Raw genomic sequence first — 19,007 nt, forward strand, 5'->3', positions numbered from 1 at the left:
TGACCCCAGCCTCAGTCCATTCCTTGTGAAGTTCACCCAAATTCTTGAATCGATTTTGCTGGACAATCATAAGGCTGCGGTTCTCTCGGTTGGTTGTGCATCTTTTTCTTCCACACTTTTTCCTTCCACTCAACTTTCTGTTAACATGCTTGGATACAGCACTCTGTGAACAGCCAGCTTCTTTGGCAATGAATGTTTGTGGCTTACCCTCCTTGTGAAGGGTGTCAATGATTGTCTTCTGGACAACTGTCAGATCAGCAGTCTTCCCCATGATTTTGTAGCCTAGTGAACCAAACTGAGAGACCATTTTGAAGGCTCAGGAAACCTTTGCAGGTGTTTTGAGTTGATTAGCTGATTGGCATGTTAAAATATTCTAATTTTTTGAGATAGTGAATTGGTGGGTTTTTGTTAAATGTGAGCCAAAATCATCACAATTAAAAGAACCAAAGACTTAAACTACTTCAGTCTGTGTGCATTGAATTTATTTAATACACGAGTTTCACAATTTGAGTTGAATTACTGAAATAAATTAACTTTTCCACGACATTCTAATTTATTGAGATGCACCTGTATATCTGCATACTTGTTTTCAGATTCCTCTCATTTGGTGGCAAACATTCTGTTTAGTTTTCCATTTTATGCTGTAAATTTATAGCAGCTTTGGTAAACATGGATATGTTGATCTAGTGAGTTTTCATGTGATTGAAATCAACTTTTCTTGGAGCATTCATAATTATTTGCTTTATTGTTCTTTATTACAAGTATCGGTACTCATATTTAAGATTCAATTGCCATTAGGAGGACTGATCAAGATTTTGCAGTACATTAAATTACCCTAAATGTAGCTTGTACGCCAGTTTCTCTCAGCACAGATTTAAATAGACAAAGATATACTAATTGTATTGTCAAAAAAACATCTGAATAGTACAAGGATGGATGGGATCCAAAATTAATCTCTTAATCCTCTCGGGATGGGTGGAACCCTTTGTTGCCTATTCCAAATGAGACCATATAATACAGTCAAACGTGAAACACACATTATGTTTACTAGCTGTGCAATGACAAATAAATGAATGCAAATTACTGTAACAACTAACTACTCAACCTTAAAGGAAAAATAGGTCAAATTAAGTAATAGTAACAATGCAGCACTTAACGGGATAATTTACCCAAATATGTCATGTTGTTCCAAACACGCATGTCTTTCGTCATACGTTTTAGGCAGATTGTTTGCCTCAGTCACTATTAACTTTCATTACAGTGCATCCGGAAAGTATTCACAGCGCTTCACTTTTTCCACATTTTGTTATGTTACAGCCTTATTCCAAAATGGATTAAATTCATTATTTTCTTCAAAATTCTACAAACAATACCCCATAATGACAACGTGAAAGAAGTTTGTTTGAAATCTTTGCAAATTTATTAAAAATAAAAAATGAAAAAAATCACATGTACATAAGTATTCACAGCCTTTGCCATGACACTCAAAATTGAGCTCAGGTGCATCCTGTTTCCACTGATCATCCTTGAGATGTTTCTACAACTTGATTGGAGTCCATCTGTGGTAAATTCAGTTGATTGGACTTGATTTGGAAAGGCACACACCTGTCTATATAAGGTCCCACAGTTAACAGTGCATGTCAGAGCACAAACCAAGCCATGAAGTCCAAGGAATTGTCTGTAGACCTCCGAGACAGGATTGTATCGAGGCTCAGATCTGGGGAAGGGTACAGAAAAATTTCTGCAGCATTGAAGGTCCCAATGAGCACAGTGGCCTCCATCATCTGTAAATGGAAGAAGTTTGGAACCACCAGGACTCTTCCTAGAGCTGGCCGCCTGGCCAAACTGAGCGATCGGGGGAGAAGGGCCTTAGTCAGGGAGGTGACCAAGAACCCGATGGTCACTCTGACAGAGCTCCGGCATTTCTCTGTGGAGAGAGGAGAACCTTCCAGAAGAACAACCATCTCTGCAGCACTCCACCAATCAGGCCTGTATGGTAGAGTGGCCAGACGGAAGCCACTCCTCAGTAAAAGGCACATGACAGCCTGCCTGGAGTTTGCCAAAAGGACCTGAAGGACTCTAGTTCAGACCATGAGAAACAAAGATTGAACTCTTTGGCCTGAATGGCGAGCGTCATGTCTGGAGGAAACCAGGCACCGCTCATCATCTGGCCAATACCATACCTACACTGAAGCATGGTGGTGGCAGCATCATGCTGTGGGGATGTTTTTCAGTGGCAGGAACTGGGAGACTAATCAGGATCGAGAGAAAGATGAATGCAGCAATGTACGGAGACATCCTTGATGAAAACCTGCTCCAGAGCGCTCTGGACCTCAGACTGGGGCGAAGGTTCATCTTCCAACAGGACAGCGACCCTAAGCACACAGCCAAGATAACAAAGGAGTGGCTCCGGGACAACTGTGAATGTCCTTAAGTGGCCCAGCCAGAGCCCAGACTTGAACCCGATTGAACATCTGAAAATGGCTGTGCACCGACGCTCCCCATCCAACCTGATGGAGCTTGAGAGGTCCTGCAAAGACGAATGGGAGAAACTGCCCAAAAATAGGTGTGCCAAGCTTGTAGCATCATACTCAAAAAGACTTGAGGCTGTAATTGGTGCCAAAGGTGCTTCAACAAAGTATTGAGCAAAGGCTGTGAATACTTATGTACATGCGATTTTTTCATTTTTTTTTTCATTTTTTTTTAATACATTTGCAAAGATTTCAAACAAACTTCTTTCATGTTGTCATTATGGGGTATTGTTTGTAGAATTTTGAAGAAAATAATGAATTTAATCCATTTTGGAATAAGACTGCAACATAACAAAATGTGGAAAAATTGAAGCGCTGTGAATACTTTCCGGATGCACTGTATATGGAAACAAGATGCAATAAAACTGAATGGTGACTGAGGATAACATTCTGCATCTACTTTTGTGCCCCACAGAAGAGAGAAATTTATGTTTCGGAAAAATGGAGTGGAATGATGAATGTTAATTTTGGGGGGAACTGTCCCTTACCATTTTGCATTAACTTTTGTAATTTAGTCATGTCATAAAGCTTGAATTCACTAAATATCAACTTTTAACATCACAATGAAATGTTTTTATATTTGTGTTCAGTGTGAAGCTGTGTTTGCTGCCTCCTGTGCCTGGACCAAAAATCAAAGGATTCGACAAACAGCTGCTAAAGGTAATAACAAGATTGTTTGCTCAGGCACCATGGCAATTTCTAAGGCCCGTTTTTTAAGGGGTTTGTTCAAATCCCTAACCCTAAGTATGGGTAATACGCTGAGAAAAAGCGATGCTTGATACCTGAATTTGAAGTATTTTGTTACATTACCCTAGCAAGTAATTTTCCATGGCACCAAATACATCAGAAGTCAAGCTATAATGATTCTTATACCCCTTAAAGCGTCTTACAAGTTCATCAGCCCTGCATGGGGCATGATCTGAAATCAATTTCTTGAAAGGTTTTACTATCTTTTTCATCATCCTCTTTGTTCGTGCCAAGTTTTTAATTGCACTTATGAGGCAGTTCAGGACATGTTTATCTGCGAAGTATTACCACAGTTGTCTTTGATCGTCTTCATTCTCCATCACACGCTAAATGTACTTACATACTGTATGTGTTATCTGTGTAATGAAAAATGTTCATTACAACCTTTTAAAATTGTCTCTAAAATGGCTTCACATCACACTTCTTTTCTCTACAGAGCGGGAAGTCAGAGGAAGTTTTCAATGCTCTGGTCATACAGGGTTTCCCTCCAACCACCGATTATGACGACTTGTTGGTAGAGTATCTTGAGGTCTACGACAACGAGGAACAGCAGTTGGTGCTGGATGGAAAAGATGTATCAGAAGGCATAAAGTCCAAAAGCCCATCGGACAGCGACTCCGGCAGGGGCAGCTGTGACAGTCGCACACTGCTTCTGGAGAAATGCATAGATGGACGGGAATTAGCCAGAACTGACCAGCAGCAGTACAGCCAGCATGGAGAAACAAGCTGGGCATCTATGGAGAGCAGTGAAAGCCAGGATCCTGAACCTGGTTCTCCGGAATCAGTCGATGGACGCGTCAAGACGTGGCCCGTTGTGTTCTCCTCTCCTCAATCACAACCTCACCAGCACTACCAAGTAGAAGCTGCCAAACCAGCGTACCACAGCGTCCCGGAGATTCTCAGCATCTCTACACCATGTGCAAAACCAAGCAACTACCACCAGCTCCAACATCAAGACATCCCACCACATGAAAGCCATTTCAGCAAGCCACCCTGCCGACATTCCCAAAGCTACAACCAATTCAACCTGGACAGCAATGAACATAAGGTGGAAACTCAGGCCGCTAGCATACCACCATCACGTTCCTTGGAATACGTTGAGGTACAGAGGGTGAACCCTGAGTATATGCTCCTCCTAAGGCCTCTTTCCGACCACAACCGTGAACTTGAGAGTTCTGATCGCACTGGGGAGGACTACAGCAAGGTCAAAGAGGTGACATCAAACAATATGCTATTACTGCAGAGAGAAATGTCTCCTCAGTGCCTGGACGATTACAGTCAGGATTTTGACAGCCAGGCAGATCAATGCCTAACTCAACAACAACAACAGCTTCACACTTGCAAACCTGGCATCCACCAATCGTACAGTCTGATGCCACAGGAGGGAATGAGGCTGATGGGAAATGGTTATGTGGACTCAACAATCTTGATGCCGTCCTACTAGCACATAACCGTCCAATGCCCTGAATGCGACAAAAACAATAAGCTGACCATGAAATTCAAAACTATTGAGGTTTTCATATCAGTCAGACAGAAGACTGACAACAAGCTCAAACCAAGCCCTCAAAGAAGCGATTTGCTCCTTTCCAGCTCTTGAGGTTTAATAATTATTTTTTTAAATATTTATACAAATTATATTTACTTTTAAGAGATAAGATTATACTTAAGCATAAAGAGTGGTCTTGTTTGAGATCTGGACAAGTCTTTGTCCTGTAAACAGTTTTGTGTGTTGAAAAAAGCTGTGATATGCGATCACTGTGAAAATGACCTCCACATGCTTCTATCTGTGGGTTTGTCATATACAAAACCAAATGAAGCCACCGATTTAGTTTTACAGATGTACTTTGATGTAGAAGTGGCACTTAATACACCACATTTTTGCTTTCTTTATATGTGAAAGAATTATTTTGAAATCAAAGTCTTTAAAGTCTACATGAAATCAAAATTTACCCCATTTAGTTTCATTAAACACTTTTCCGGTCTTGTATGCGATTCATCGATGCACGCAATTCCAAAGAATTTGGCTCCGTCTCTGAAACAGATTTTCATTTCTGCTGACATCAGCTAGGCCTCCAAACTTTTGGATAACATTTACTAACAGCCAAATAGCCACTGCATGTAGATATTGTTTTAGTAAACTTGCCTTCATGTCTGGCTCCATTCTGGTACATCATGCCCACTTGTCACAATCCAATCAATTCCTAATGGATAGAATCTGTTTCGTCCTACATTTCTTTTCCTTATTGAAAGTCTTGTTTCAATTAGAAATATGTCATATTACAGAAGTAAAATGGCTTGCAAGTACAGTTTCATGTTGACTTTATTAATGTTATGAGATTTGAAAACTTAGCACTTAGCATAGTTGCGCTCAGCAATCCACTATGCATTATGTTATTGTAAATGTATTGTTCATCATGGCACTGTTACGTGTTCGAAACCACAGTTTTGTTTTTTTTTATACGATTATTCACTCGTAGACTAAAAACAGCGGTCAGTTGCTATAATGTACATGGAATATTTTATATACATATTTGTTGAGTATTGCCAAAACCTACTCCCAGTATCAAGTTTATGCTTGGTGGGGTTCAATATTCACTCCATATTTAAACACATTTTTACGCATAATTACAATTACCTGAAACTTCCAGTATGCATATTATATAAACAAGAGAGCATTCTTTGCCATTCAAGTTGGTTTAATCCTATTGCAATCCTAATGTTATTCATTTTGTGAAACAAATTTCAGTCCATTCTAAAACATTGTATAATCTCAGCCATACAGTCTAAAATATGTCATTATGGATTAATGTTACACTAATGCAAAAGTGAATACATGAAAAGGGATTTGAACTGATTGTAAACTATTGTAATTTTAGAGAATTTGCCTTTAAGATATACAACTCTCAGGTGAAGGTAAACTCACTTAAACTCTCCTGCTGAATGTGAAGTATGTTTTATAAATGTTTGAGCACAAAAGCACAACCAGTGAAAAATGAAAAATTATAAACTGCCAGCATATTATTAATACAAATTTTCCCAAATATGCTACAGTGCGTTATCACTGTCAATGCTCAAAAATGTGAGTGTAAGTGTGTGTGTGTGTGTGTGCTTTCATATAAATGTTAACCCTATGAGAATCTATTTTTCCAAATCTATACATTACATTTTTCAATTTGTATATTCTATTGTCAGAGGTGTTAAGAATTATGTATTATGTATAAAAAACACAAAATTCAAGGGATAGCATACAGTATATACTTTCATCCAAAAACAACCACATAGTTATTATAAAATAAAGCCTCTTTAGCCATGTATAATGAGTTACACAGAGACAAATTGATGAATATTTAGCCTTTGCCAGTGCAAAAATCAACCTCTGACCCACACATGTGGCCTTATATTATGCATAAATCTCTAAGGAAAGAGGACCAGAATGTATTTTTGGAAGTGATTTTCTAAAGATGTATTTATGTCTACATTTAAAGTTGCATTTACATATAATTGTGAAAATACAAAGGAATAAACTGTTATGTATAACATGTAATAGTACATGAAACCTATAGAAAATTTAACTTAAAAAAATAAAAAATAAATAAAATGTATTTTTTAAGATTTGCCTAAGCCATACATGCATCATCCTACATTAACTGTTGATTTTTGAATAATGTGACATTTTATGATTTCTGTGTTGTTCACCAGTTGTAAATTATATTTCCATGCACAATCATTCTGCATAGATAAGAAAGGCATCATATTTCTTATGCAAAAATACTATGTTATACAACTTTTTAAAATAGTTTTACATCTAATGCAACAGCAAATCAACAAATGTACTCTATGTATGTGCATAACAATATCTAATTTAAGATGACACCTAGGAATGGTTTGTAATGATAAACTGGAATGTATGAACCCAAGAGAAAGTTCAGAATGTGAGATCTGAGATTTTGACTCTGATGTTTAAATCTTTCCTACTGAAATCAGTTTGAATCTCATTCTACCGAACCTTAAATAAGTTTGTCGCATTTAACAATGTTCAAATTGTTGAGATTTACAAAATGGCATTTGTTATACACTAAGAGTGAAATGTATGTTCAAATAATGCTGTCACTGATGGTGCTGAAATTACACATGTGATGTTAACCTATTACTTCATGTACATCAATTGATATGCATTTTGTGTAATACATCCTTATTGTGTTATGCTTATAATAAACAGTTTTCTTTGTGCTATGGCATAGAGCGAAACCATTAAACACATTGTCAGATCGTTGCAGGTGTGCTGGAGTATTTTTTCTCAGAATTATTGGTTTTATTTAGCCACAAAACACAACCTACCAAAAACAAACAGCCAACTGTATGTACCCATAGATTTCTTAGTGGAAAATAATGTTAGTGGAAATTAAATTGATGTAATCTTCACTTCACTAAAGCTATATTTTGAGTGCGGAAGATGTCAGGTTAATTAAAATGAATATAATTTTTTGAATGATAAATAAACTTACATATCTAATATTTTAGATATTTATGTTGGTACATTTTTAAAAATAGGCAATTTAAGGGGTTTTGGGTGTTAGCTCTAAAAATTAGTATAAAAGTGTATAATTTGTAAATAATTAAGCTTTACAATTTTCAGATATTTTCTATCTGACTATCACATTTACATTTACATTTATTCATTTGGCAGATGCTTTTATCCAAAGCGACTTACAAGAGAGGAAAACATAAGCGAATCATCTTAGGAGACAGTGACAGTGGTATGAAAAGTGCTGTATTACAAAGTATCACTAGTATCATAATAGTATTCAAAACAGAATAAAGTGCAACAGAAATTATTATTTTATTTTTTTAATGACTGGTTAAATGCACAAGGAAAAGATGTGTTTTTAGTCGTTTTTGAAGACAGGAAGTGAGTCAGCTTCACGGATGGAGTTGGGAAGGTCGTTCCACCAACGTGGTACGATGAAGCTGAAAGTCTGGGAAAGTGTTTTGGTGCCTCTTTGTGTTGGTACAACAAGGCGACGTTCCTTAGTCGACCGCAGGCTTCTAGTGGGCGCGTAGCTCTGCATAAATGATTTTAGGTATGCTGGAGCAGACCCAGTGACTGTTCTGTATGCCAGCATCAGAGCCTTGAATTTGATACGTGCATCAACCAGCCAGTGGAGAGAGACAAGGAGTGGTGTAACATGCTCTCTTTGGTTCATTAAAGACCAGACGTTATGCTGCATTCTGGATCATTTGCAGGGGTCTAATTGCAAATGCAGGGAGGCCTGCAATGAGAGAGTTACAGTAGTCCAGTCTAGTTATGACAAGTGACTGGACAAGCAGTTGTGTGGCATGTTCAGAGAGGAAGGGTCTTATCTTCCTGATATTGTAGAGTGTAAATCTACATGATCTTGCGGTCTTTGAGATTTGGTCTGTGAAATTTAGTCTGTTGTCGATGGTTACCCCTAGATTTCTGACCGATTTGGAAGGCGTTACTGTAGTTGCACCCAGCTGCGCGGTGATGTTGTGTTCAACAGCAGGGTTGGCTGGAAAGACAAGGAGTTCAGTCTTGGCTGGGTTGAGTTGCATCCTTCATCCAGGCCGAGATGTCCGCCAGGCAGGCAGAAATTCGAGCAGTCGCTGTGGTGTCGTTGGGCTGGAAAGACAAGTAGAGTTGCGTGTCATCAGCGTAGCAGTGGTAAGAGAAACCATGTGCCTGAATGATGATCTATCATACATACGTTTAAGGCCCTATATTAATTGAGAGACTAAATGGAATATTTCTATACTTTTAAAAATTAATTTTGCCACACCACAGGTGTATTTAAGTAAACTGCAAAAAAAGAAGCTAAAAGTACTTAAAAATTGTGAAAAATGTAAAAGAAAATGGTGACCATTTAAAGCATCTTAAAATGCACTTTTACACATTCATTTAAACGTTTATCATTAAATCTTCAATTTGAATTAAAAAAAAAGTTCATGCCCACTTTGCCAGCTACAAATATAAAAAGCCATATGCCTGCTTTACACCAGTCAAATATTAACTATATTATATTAATAATGTTTTATTACTGCATATGTCTACTAAAGAAAATTATCTGGAAGAGACAACTAATGTAAACAACAACACGAAAACAAGCTACCAAATAAACTTTAAAATAAGTATATTTTTATTTGACTCCTGATGAAACAGCTTTAAATTCCTTAGATTTTAAAGGAAAGATACATTTGGCCATAAAGCTTAAGATAAGCAGATAAGATAACTCTGTCTAAATGAATGTCAAGTTCATCGGATGACAGACTACACTTTTTTCTTTTCAGATAAACAGGTCGTGTCTAGAATGTATTTAGACTTTACCCTCAGATATCATTGGCTGAATTTGCGTCCACCCCAAACACTCACTTTTGGGGAAAGAATCCATTGCCTCTGAACTTGTCTTCGCTGTGAAGAAAAAAAAAAAAAAGAAGAAGAAGAAAAGAAAGAAAAGAAAAGAAAAGAAAAGAAAAGAAAAACAGCAATAATGTACAAAGTTTTGTCTTGTCGGAACAGACAGTGTTTGCTCGGGATAACAGACTCATGGAATGCAGTGGACGTGCTTGTGAAATTCCACAGGGGAAGCGGTAAGACTGCACGTTTTTATCAACATTTAAAGTCACACCAATAGTAAAATAATGCCCGAATTTAAGCTGGTCAGATGGCTTCACGGTGAAATCGTCGCAAATCGCCAATTTAACATTGATACAAGTTGGAAAATTTGCCTAATGTGGCTAAGGGACTGTCTGAAAAGTCCCCACATTGTGCTAAAACGTGCTAATACTGTGGAGAGTGTGGTAAGGGACCGTCTGAAAAGTACACAAATGGTGGTAAAACTGGAGTTTTTTCTATATAAATGTTCAATAAGATCAAACAATGTATGAATACAATCATAAAGACAAGTACAGGTGAAGAAAAAAAAATATAAAAAAATGAAATACAAAAATATGTATAAACCATCCAAAATGTATACATAAATAAGATAAAGAAGACAAATAATCGAAAAAATTAAAATAAATATATTTTTAACAAAAATGTTTTTTTTTTCTTTTTTTTTTTTCTTTTTTTTTAAATAAGTCATGGGTCAGGAAAGTTCTCATTTTAGCATATAAGAAAGGATATACAGTTTTTATTAATAACGCGTATTAACTCATTTATTGCTAAAACTGGGTGGATGTGGTTCATAACATTATGAACTTGCATGTGTAATAATATGAGCTGAATAGAATCGAACGATGGACAGACAGACAGACAAATACACTGCGTGCCCAATTATTATGCAAATTGTATTCCTCGGGATTAATTTTATTGTTGAACAAACAAAATGCTCTCAATCAATTCAAAATGTTATTGAACATCAAACCTGAATGTTTAACAAAGAAAAAGTGAGTTTTGTCTTTCTCAGGGGAATATATAAGCGTGCACTATTATTAGGCAACTATATTAGTGTGCACAATTATTAGGCAACTAAATTACAAAAAGAATTTCTCCAAACTCAATTGTTTATTCTCAATTTTTAGAGTAGGTGCAACAAATAAGTAACACAAAATGACAATTAAATACAATTTTTGGCCTTTCAAAAATATTCAGTTACCAATATAGCCACCCTTCTTTTCAATAACTGCCATGAGCCTTCCATCCATGGAGTCTGTCAGTTTCTTGATCTGTTCAACTTTTGCTGAAGCAGCAACCACAGCCTCCCAAATGCTGTTCAAAGAGGTGTATTGTCTTCCCTCAATTTAAATCTCACATTTGAGAAGGACCCACAAGTTCTCAGTAGGATTTAAGTCAGGTGAGGAAGGGGGCCAAGTCATTATTTGGGCATCTTTGATGCCCTTGCTGGCTAGCCAAGCAGTGGAGTACTTGGATGCGTGTGATGGAGCATTGTCCTGCATAAACATCATGGCCTTCTTGAATGCTGAGGACTTCTTCCTGTACCACTGCTTGAAGAAAGTACTTTCCAGAAACTGGCAGTAGGTTTGAGAGTTGAGTTTCAGTCCATCTTCAACTCGAAAAGGTCCAACTACCTCATCCTTAATGATAGCAGCCCATACCGGTACCCCTCCTCCACCTTGCTGGCACCTGACTCAAAGTGGTGCCCTGTGTCCATTAGTGATCCAGCCACGGGCCCATCCATCTGGTCCATCAAGAGTCACTCTCATTTCATCTGTCCATAAAACCTTTGAAAAATCTGTCTTCTTTGCCCAATCTTGACGCTTCAACTTGTGAATATATTCAGTGGTGGTCGTGTTTCAGCCTTCTTGACCTTGGCCATGTCTCTGAGCACTTGGCACCTTGTACTTCTGGACTCTTCAGGTAGGTTGCACTTCTGGAATATGGTAGCATTGGAGGATAATGGGTTCCTGGTAGCTTCATCTATAATTCTTCTCAAGTCTTTTGCAGTTAGTTTGCGCCTTTTCTTCTCCATGCGTTTTTTGTGCCCCAGTTGACTATTCGCAACCAAACGTTTGACATCTGGCTATTCTGCCATAAAGCCCAGATCGGTAGAGTGTTGCAGTGATGATTGTCCTACAGCAAGTTTCTCCCATCTGCACACATGATCTCTGGAGCTCAACCAGAGTGCCCATCGGGTTCTTGGTCACCTCTCTTACCAAGGCCCTTCTCCCCCAATTGCTCAGTTTGGTGCTATGAAAAGTACTTCTTCCATTTAAGAATTATGGAGGCCACTGTGCTCTTGGGAACCTTCAATGCAGCCGAAAATTTTTTATAGCCTTCGCCAGATCTTGACTTGGTTTTTGCTCAGATATGCATTTTCAAGTGGGCCTGGGTAGCTCGGCGAGTATTGACGCTGACTATCACCCCTCGAGTCGCGAGTTCGAATCCAGGGCGTGCTGAGTGACTCCAGCCAGGTCTCCTAAGTAACTAAATTGGCCCGGTTGCTAGGGAGGGTAGAGTCACATGGGGTAACCTCCTCGTGGTCGCTATAATGATAGATAGATAGATAGACAGACAGACAAACAGACAAACAGAATGACAGATGGATGGACAGACAATGTTGTTAGGACAGTACAATGTCAAAAAATCATTGTAAGATCATGGCACTATTAGTATTTATTTGATTCTCATGTTACTTTGGCCCAAGGGTGAGTCGCTTTTGATTCATTAATCCTCATTTAAGTCAATTTGTATAAAAGTCTCTGCTAAATGAATAAATCTACACTGTTTACATTCTTCTCTGTACTGTGTCAACTCATGCAAGGTGACCATGCCTCAGGATAGGGCTTTCTTACAGCTTAAAAGGATAAAAATAGCCTCCCTGCAGATGAGCTGGCAGGAAGTACCATTTCACATGACTGTCCCTATGGATTTCTAAATGCTCTGAATAATGTACCTCTGCCCAGGTGTGCTATGTCAAAAATCAGCGGTGAAACACCCACCACCTGAGCTTCCCGAGATGCCCCTATGTGACTTTAGACCCGAACCATACCAGGTAAGAAGTTCATGTTTATGGAGATACAGTACATTATGGATTCAATAATTATCCATTATTATGAATTACCCTCAGTTATTAAACTTCACTGTCATTATACATTTAAGGGCATGTCTAAAGAGCGCCTACTAGAGATCAGGAAACACAGCTGCAATCCCATGACCATGAAGGTAACATACTACAAAAAGCCAGTCTTCATAAACCAGGGCTACATGCAGTGGCTGTGGGATGTGGATGGAAGGCGCTATCTGGACTTATTTGCAGGAGTGGCCACCGTCAGTGTAGGACACTGTCACCCGTAAGGGGCTTTTGGTTTTGTCCGATTTGTTGCCATGTGGCAATTTTATTAGTTTATGTGGGAATTTTGCTATACAGTTTGCTTGACATAAAATAAAATAATAAGCTGTAATAAGATTGATGTTTATTCACTTGTGACAACATTTTCTTGGCGTAAGTCTGACATAAGCTGCTGTTAATTGTGTTTATGAAATTGTATTATTTCTAAAATCAAATCAGAAGTGTGCATGTGATCACAGGAAAGTCACTGAGGCAGCAGAGAAACAGTTAAAGCGTCTATGGCACACGACTCCCATCTATGTGTACCCACAAATGCAGGAGTATGCAGAGAAACTGGCCTCCCTACTGCCAGATCCACTAAAGGTACGCTATCATCCAACTGCTTGATAGGGCACTTGATACTGCACAGTACACACTAAATTCTGCATACTATGTTTAAAAAAAATAATTTGAAGCAGTACACATTATGCAACAATAAACATTTCAAACAGTATTATTCTACATTGAAGCCACATGATCTCACTATGTGCCTGTTTAATTCAGCGAGTGATGTCCAGTTATGCTCATGGAAATAAAAATGGTTATTGTGTATCCAATTTGTATTTACTCTAATCAAATAATGAGTCAAGAAGGAGATGTTAAACATCATGGCTAATATTACTTTGGTTTATTTGTCACACTAGAAATGGAAGGTCAAGTTGAATGCATTCCACATTGTGGAATACAGAATTTGTGCCCTGTTGTGTACTGGATGTTTTGGGAAATGTAGTAGTAGGTACGTATTATGTATTTTATTGTTTAATGCCATATCTGTACCAAAGGCTTTTTCATGGCAAGAACATGGTGATATCAATATCACAATATACAGATCTGAAATGTAGGTGGCTCTCTAACGCATTTTACTCCTCACAGATGTGCTTGTCCATAGACATTCAGTCTAATTTTCAGTTCAAGCACCACCCTCGTTGTTTTATCGAATATATCGATCTCTTAGTAGACTAGAAATAGTCGAAAACATATTTTTCTGATGATTTGTTTAGCATGCTTTTCCTGCTGGATGGCATATTTTGTTCTGGATATCTAAGATTAACATTGGATTATTCAGATAATCAAGCTCACAGACAAGTAAAAAATGGCAATTTTAGGTAAAAGGTACCTAAGGTAAAAGCAGATAAAATGTTTGGCTACTTGGGAAACGATTGTATTTAATTAATGACTTACAGAAATCATATTTCACTCTGTGATTCTTTTGAAAATCTTTCAAAAGATTTTCTAGGGCAAGAAAATAATCTGTACAGTCACATTCCTGAGAATGAGAGCTTTCATGGTCTTTTCCATTTAGGTGCTATGTGAAAGACTTTTATTTTCATATAAATATTTCTACCCCATGACCTCGCTATTTTACTACACACATTTTTTGAGGTCTTATTTTGTTATTTGATGTAGCATAAATTCAGATGTGATGGTTATCTCTGAACAGTTCCGATTCTAAGCTTTCAAATGATATCTCATATGCCTGACTTATGTATACAGGGGGTTTTAAACATAGAGTTTAAGGGGTTAATAAATAAACCAAATAAATAAAAAGTTAACATAAAAGTATAAACAAACTAACCAAATCATAATAAAACTTATCTTCATACAGAAATGTTTTTCAAATGTACTTGTGAAATGCAGTAGGTGATCCGTTCCATGCATACCGAATACTTGCGTACTGTGTACAAATACATACTGAATACTGCAGAAATACTAGGAGCAGTATGGCAGTATGCCATTCCAAACATAAGGCCTCATGAACCCTTCAATGCATATCTTGGGTCTTTAGTGACCTGGGACCTCATTCCACCCCCTGTCCCTCATCCATTTTTTTAAAATTGAAATTTTGGTGCCAGCCAACATATTTTAAACTCCATGGCAGTGAAGCCCTGTGTTACTGTACACTTGTGGCATCAACTAAAGGAGTTGCTGGCACATCGTGTTAATATTTTCACCAGACATTGTGTCCAACAATAATGGTGCTGATGTGTCAGTGATTGACTTGATTTTTTTACATTTGACATTGCTATTTGATGAAGAAGCAATGTGGAAGTAAACTATAGCAAGTGTAACACATGAACAGTATTATATGGCTATTGTCATTTAAGTGTTCTACTGAAATTATGTAAGTTGTGCATCTATTTAGACTCAAAAAGTGCCTAAGAAAATACCTTCGTGTAGCTTATGTGTAGTTTATGTGTAGATTATGTTATTTGTAGCTCAATTTGTGTTTGACAGCCTGTTGCATCTCACAAATCCTGTTCTATATTTGTTGCATCATCTCTTTGATCTCTTTGAACAAATTCTATTTTCTAATTGTCTTGAAAATTATTGGAAAATGTGATACTATCTGGACATTTTGTAGTTCCATTTGTGATAGATATACATGCCTGGTCTCTGAAGACCAGAGTACGTAATAATGTTTGACAAAACACACATGCATTTAAGGGTTAATGAAACACTGATTGAATTTCTGCTGTTTAATGCGACAATTTATGTAAGATTTTTTTTTTTCGAATGATTTACACATACATTTGTTTTGCTTGTGCTTAATGAATGAGGCCTATAGCCTTTGTTTGTTTAGTGCAGCATTAACATGTGATGGTCTTCCTTTCTAGGTTGTGTATTTGACCAACAGTGGCTCGGAGGCTAATGACCTTGCAGTGCTAATGGCGCGGCTTTATACAGGAAATTTTGACGTCATTACACTCAGGTGACTGAACTCGTTTGCCAATAATTCTGTTTCATCAGCATTTCTTTGTCCTTTTTGATGCTGGTCAGAATGTAATCAGTAAGTATGACACTACATGCAAAGATGCTTTGTTTGATTTTTTTAAGTTAAAGAGGAAGTATTTTTTTAAATACTTTTTAAAGTCTTTATTTTACCCATTCCGATTGGTGGCGCAGAAAGCTTTAAGCAGTAGAATCCATTTTCATTCATAATTAAGGACTATTGTTTGAAATCTTTAAGGCACTGATCTCTTTCTGACAGTCATAATGTATTTGAGGATTATATGCAATTTAATGTCAATGCCTAATTATATAATCAACTTGTTAAATGTTTCATGAAAGTTCTTTCTTGGTGACAGGTCAAACCGCCCTGCAAAACTCTAGATAACCATGCATAACTTTTGTTTCTGTGCGCAGGGGTTCATATCATGGTGGCAGTCCACAAGCGACAGGTCTAACATCCAACGCAGCTTACAAATATCCCATCGCCTCTTCTCTGGGTTGCCACAATGTAAGTATGACATCCACACATCATTTCTGTCAACTACTTGCTTTTTAATGTAATTTTCCTCTGAGTCAAGATCTCAAACCACATTATGAGTGGAAACATGATAGACAAGTTGTGTTGGTGTTAGTGTTCAATGGAAAAGTAACAGAATTACTGTCAGATCTCATGAAGTTTGAATAATGACCCAACAATTTTATTATACGACAATGACAACCATGGATACAGACAATTTGTATACTGTGCACAGTATACATACTTTATACTGCGGAATACTAAGAATAGTATGGTAGTATGCCATTCCAAACATAGCCAATCTATAATTTGAGGGTCACTTTTTTGTAAACCTAATTTGTTCGTTACATTTGGAATGCAGTGCATTTTAAGGTATGTCTTATAATTGTATATGTTTGAGTTGTTGGATCTGTCATTGCAAAAGATGAAGTTTTGCTACTTTTTTTTTAGTTTTGTTCCTTTGTGACCTGGGTTCATTTTAGACCATGTGTCCGGATGTGTTCAGGGGCCCCTGGGGAGGCAGTCACTGTAGAGACTCTCCTGTTCAAACCATCCGAGAGTGCAGCTGCTCCCCAGGTACGTACACACACACACACACACACACACACACACACACACACACACACATACATTGACCTATCCATCTACATAAGGACATAAAAAAGGTCTTTGCTTTATTTATTTATTCCAATTTAGGACTTCCCTGAATGTCTCCAAAGGGAAGTTTTGTCAAATTCTGCTCCTTTTTTGGGACAATTTTGTCCCCAAAGTATAGTTATGTAAACACATGCACACACATGCATTTACTTGGCTATTTAAATGAGAACATATAAACTTCTATTGTTTTTATATAAAGCTCATTTTAATTCCTATAGACTAACCCTAATTTTATCCCTACAAGAAAAGCTTTATTTGGCATTTTTTACATTTAAAAACAAAACAAAGAAATATTTACTATATTTATGAATCGCTTTTCCAATTGAGGAAGTCCCCAGACATCCCCAAAGGGAGGTTTTGTCAGATTTCTGGCAAATTCAGACACAGATTTAGATCATTTCTAATTTAACAGTTTATTCATTTTTTAGATTTAGCTAATTTCTGAGGCCATTGTTGTCTGAACTGTGGATTCACTTTTGATGCAGTTCAGATTTTTTTGACATGTAACCAGTGATTCCCTATAAAATGTGTTCAAACGTGTTTAAAGTTCAAGTTCTAATTGTCTCATCAAGTCAAACATTGACAACATTCATTCAGCAAATTTCCATACCAATTCTCTTCAAAGCTACAGTATGTGTAAAAAACAATATAATTAGTTTAGTTGGATTAGTTATAGACCTATTATGTATTATCTGTGTTTCCATAAAATGTATCATAAACTGTAATGTCTAATTGTTTATATCTGTTCTCAGGTCACTGTCAGGCCAATGATAAATATATTGATCAGCTCAAAGACGTGTTTGCCACAACAGTCCCCACTCGCATTGCTGCTTTTTTTGGGGAACCAATCCAGGTTTGATTATTCTAGGGCTCATGACTCATGTTCTTGGGGGAATCTCACCCAAACCTGTCAAGAACTTGTTTGGATCATATTTCACCCCAAAAACAAAATAAAGGTGCACTCAATAACTTTTGTCTTTGTGTCATCTTGGACTTACACTGACACCTAGCGGCGTGGATGCTGCATCATTTAAAATCAATAGTTTTCAGTTTCAGATGCCGTTGTAGAAATTTTGTGTTCATAGTCAGCAATGATTACTTTAATCAATGAGTGAAAGTGTCAAATAACAGGACGGTTACTGAGATTAAGCGAGTAGTATTCAGCTGGTCATGTGATTCTAACATGGCAGCCCCCATGTGCGGACCCTCTCCATGTAGAATAAAACAGCTTTTATAAGGTTACTGATATGACTAGAGTCCTCATTTGAATGTGTGCTCATGATTTCCTACAAATATTGCAAAATTGCAATTCATGTCTTTAGGAATTAAAACTTTTAATGAGGGACAAATTACTGAGTGCACCTTTAAATAAGAAATCATATTTTGCTTAAAGAATATAAAGCCTATTTTAGGAGTCTATAAGTTTTTTTGCATTATTTCCATGAAGAAGAAGAAAAACCCTCATTTCAAGTACATAATTTGAAAATGCCAGGGATATCTATCTGTGCTTGTAAGGTCTGTTGTCTTTCAATATACAAAAATAATGATATATTATTTAAATTATATAAAGTAGCATATGTATAAATTATTGTAGTATTTGTTGTACTTCATTTACTAATTTAAATTTCACTTTTTTTAATCAAAATGTACTTATTTTGTTTTGGGGGAAAACTGTGACCTGAACATTGTTTTTGTGAGATTCCCTCTTTTGCAGTTTTAATATATAATAATAATAATAATGATAATAATAATAAGGGGCCATGCACCAAAGGATATGTCAGCTGAGTAGCTCAGTGTGTTAAAGCACTGTTTTATCGTTTCAAGGTTCGTGGGTTTGAATCCCCACCTCGACAAATCAAGCCATTAAAATTTCTGTTGTTACGGAGATCTTTGCATTGTGCTTACTAAATGCTTTCTGGGCTTTTCTCCAGTCAAATTTAGTTTTTCATTTTTTTGTAAAGTTACATGAATATGAAGTTGATTATGGTGACTACGATGATTGGCTGTGATTGCTCTATG

General features: G+C 37.1%; 2 protein-coding genes across 2 annotated transcripts in view; both read left to right on the forward strand.

The window, feature by feature from the left end:
* Window positions 1-7,551, forward strand: part of prlra (prolactin receptor a) — a 36,405-nt gene extending 28,854 nt beyond the window's left edge. The window contains exons 8-9 of the mRNA XM_051676835.1: window positions 3,122-3,191; window positions 3,715-7,551. Of these exons, the coding sequence (XP_051532795.1) occupies window positions 3,122-3,191; window positions 3,715-4,722 (1,078 nt within the window). The 3' untranslated portion in view covers window positions 4,723-7,551. The remainder of the gene's footprint in view (window positions 1-3,121; window positions 3,192-3,714) is intronic.
* Window positions 7,552-9,635: 2,084 nt separating this feature from the next.
* LOC127428452 (alanine--glyoxylate aminotransferase 2, mitochondrial-like) overlaps window positions 9,636-19,007 on the forward strand; it is a 28,658-nt gene continuing 19,286 nt past the window's right edge. The window contains exons 1-8 of the mRNA XM_051676838.1: window positions 9,636-9,884; window positions 12,660-12,748; window positions 12,856-13,046; window positions 13,285-13,408; window positions 15,700-15,794; window positions 16,229-16,322; window positions 16,814-16,907; window positions 17,741-17,841. Of these exons, the coding sequence (XP_051532798.1) occupies window positions 9,785-9,884; window positions 12,660-12,748; window positions 12,856-13,046; window positions 13,285-13,408; window positions 15,700-15,794; window positions 16,229-16,322; window positions 16,814-16,907; window positions 17,741-17,841 (888 nt within the window). The 5' untranslated portion in view covers window positions 9,636-9,784. The remainder of the gene's footprint in view (window positions 9,885-12,659; window positions 12,749-12,855; window positions 13,047-13,284; window positions 13,409-15,699; window positions 15,795-16,228; window positions 16,323-16,813; window positions 16,908-17,740; window positions 17,842-19,007) is intronic.

The sequence above is a fragment of the Myxocyprinus asiaticus genome, chromosome 38, assembly GCF_019703515.2.
Source record: "Myxocyprinus asiaticus isolate MX2 ecotype Aquarium Trade chromosome 38, UBuf_Myxa_2, whole genome shotgun sequence".
In the NCBI taxonomy this organism is placed as follows: domain Eukaryota; kingdom Metazoa; phylum Chordata; class Actinopteri; order Cypriniformes; family Catostomidae; genus Myxocyprinus; species Myxocyprinus asiaticus.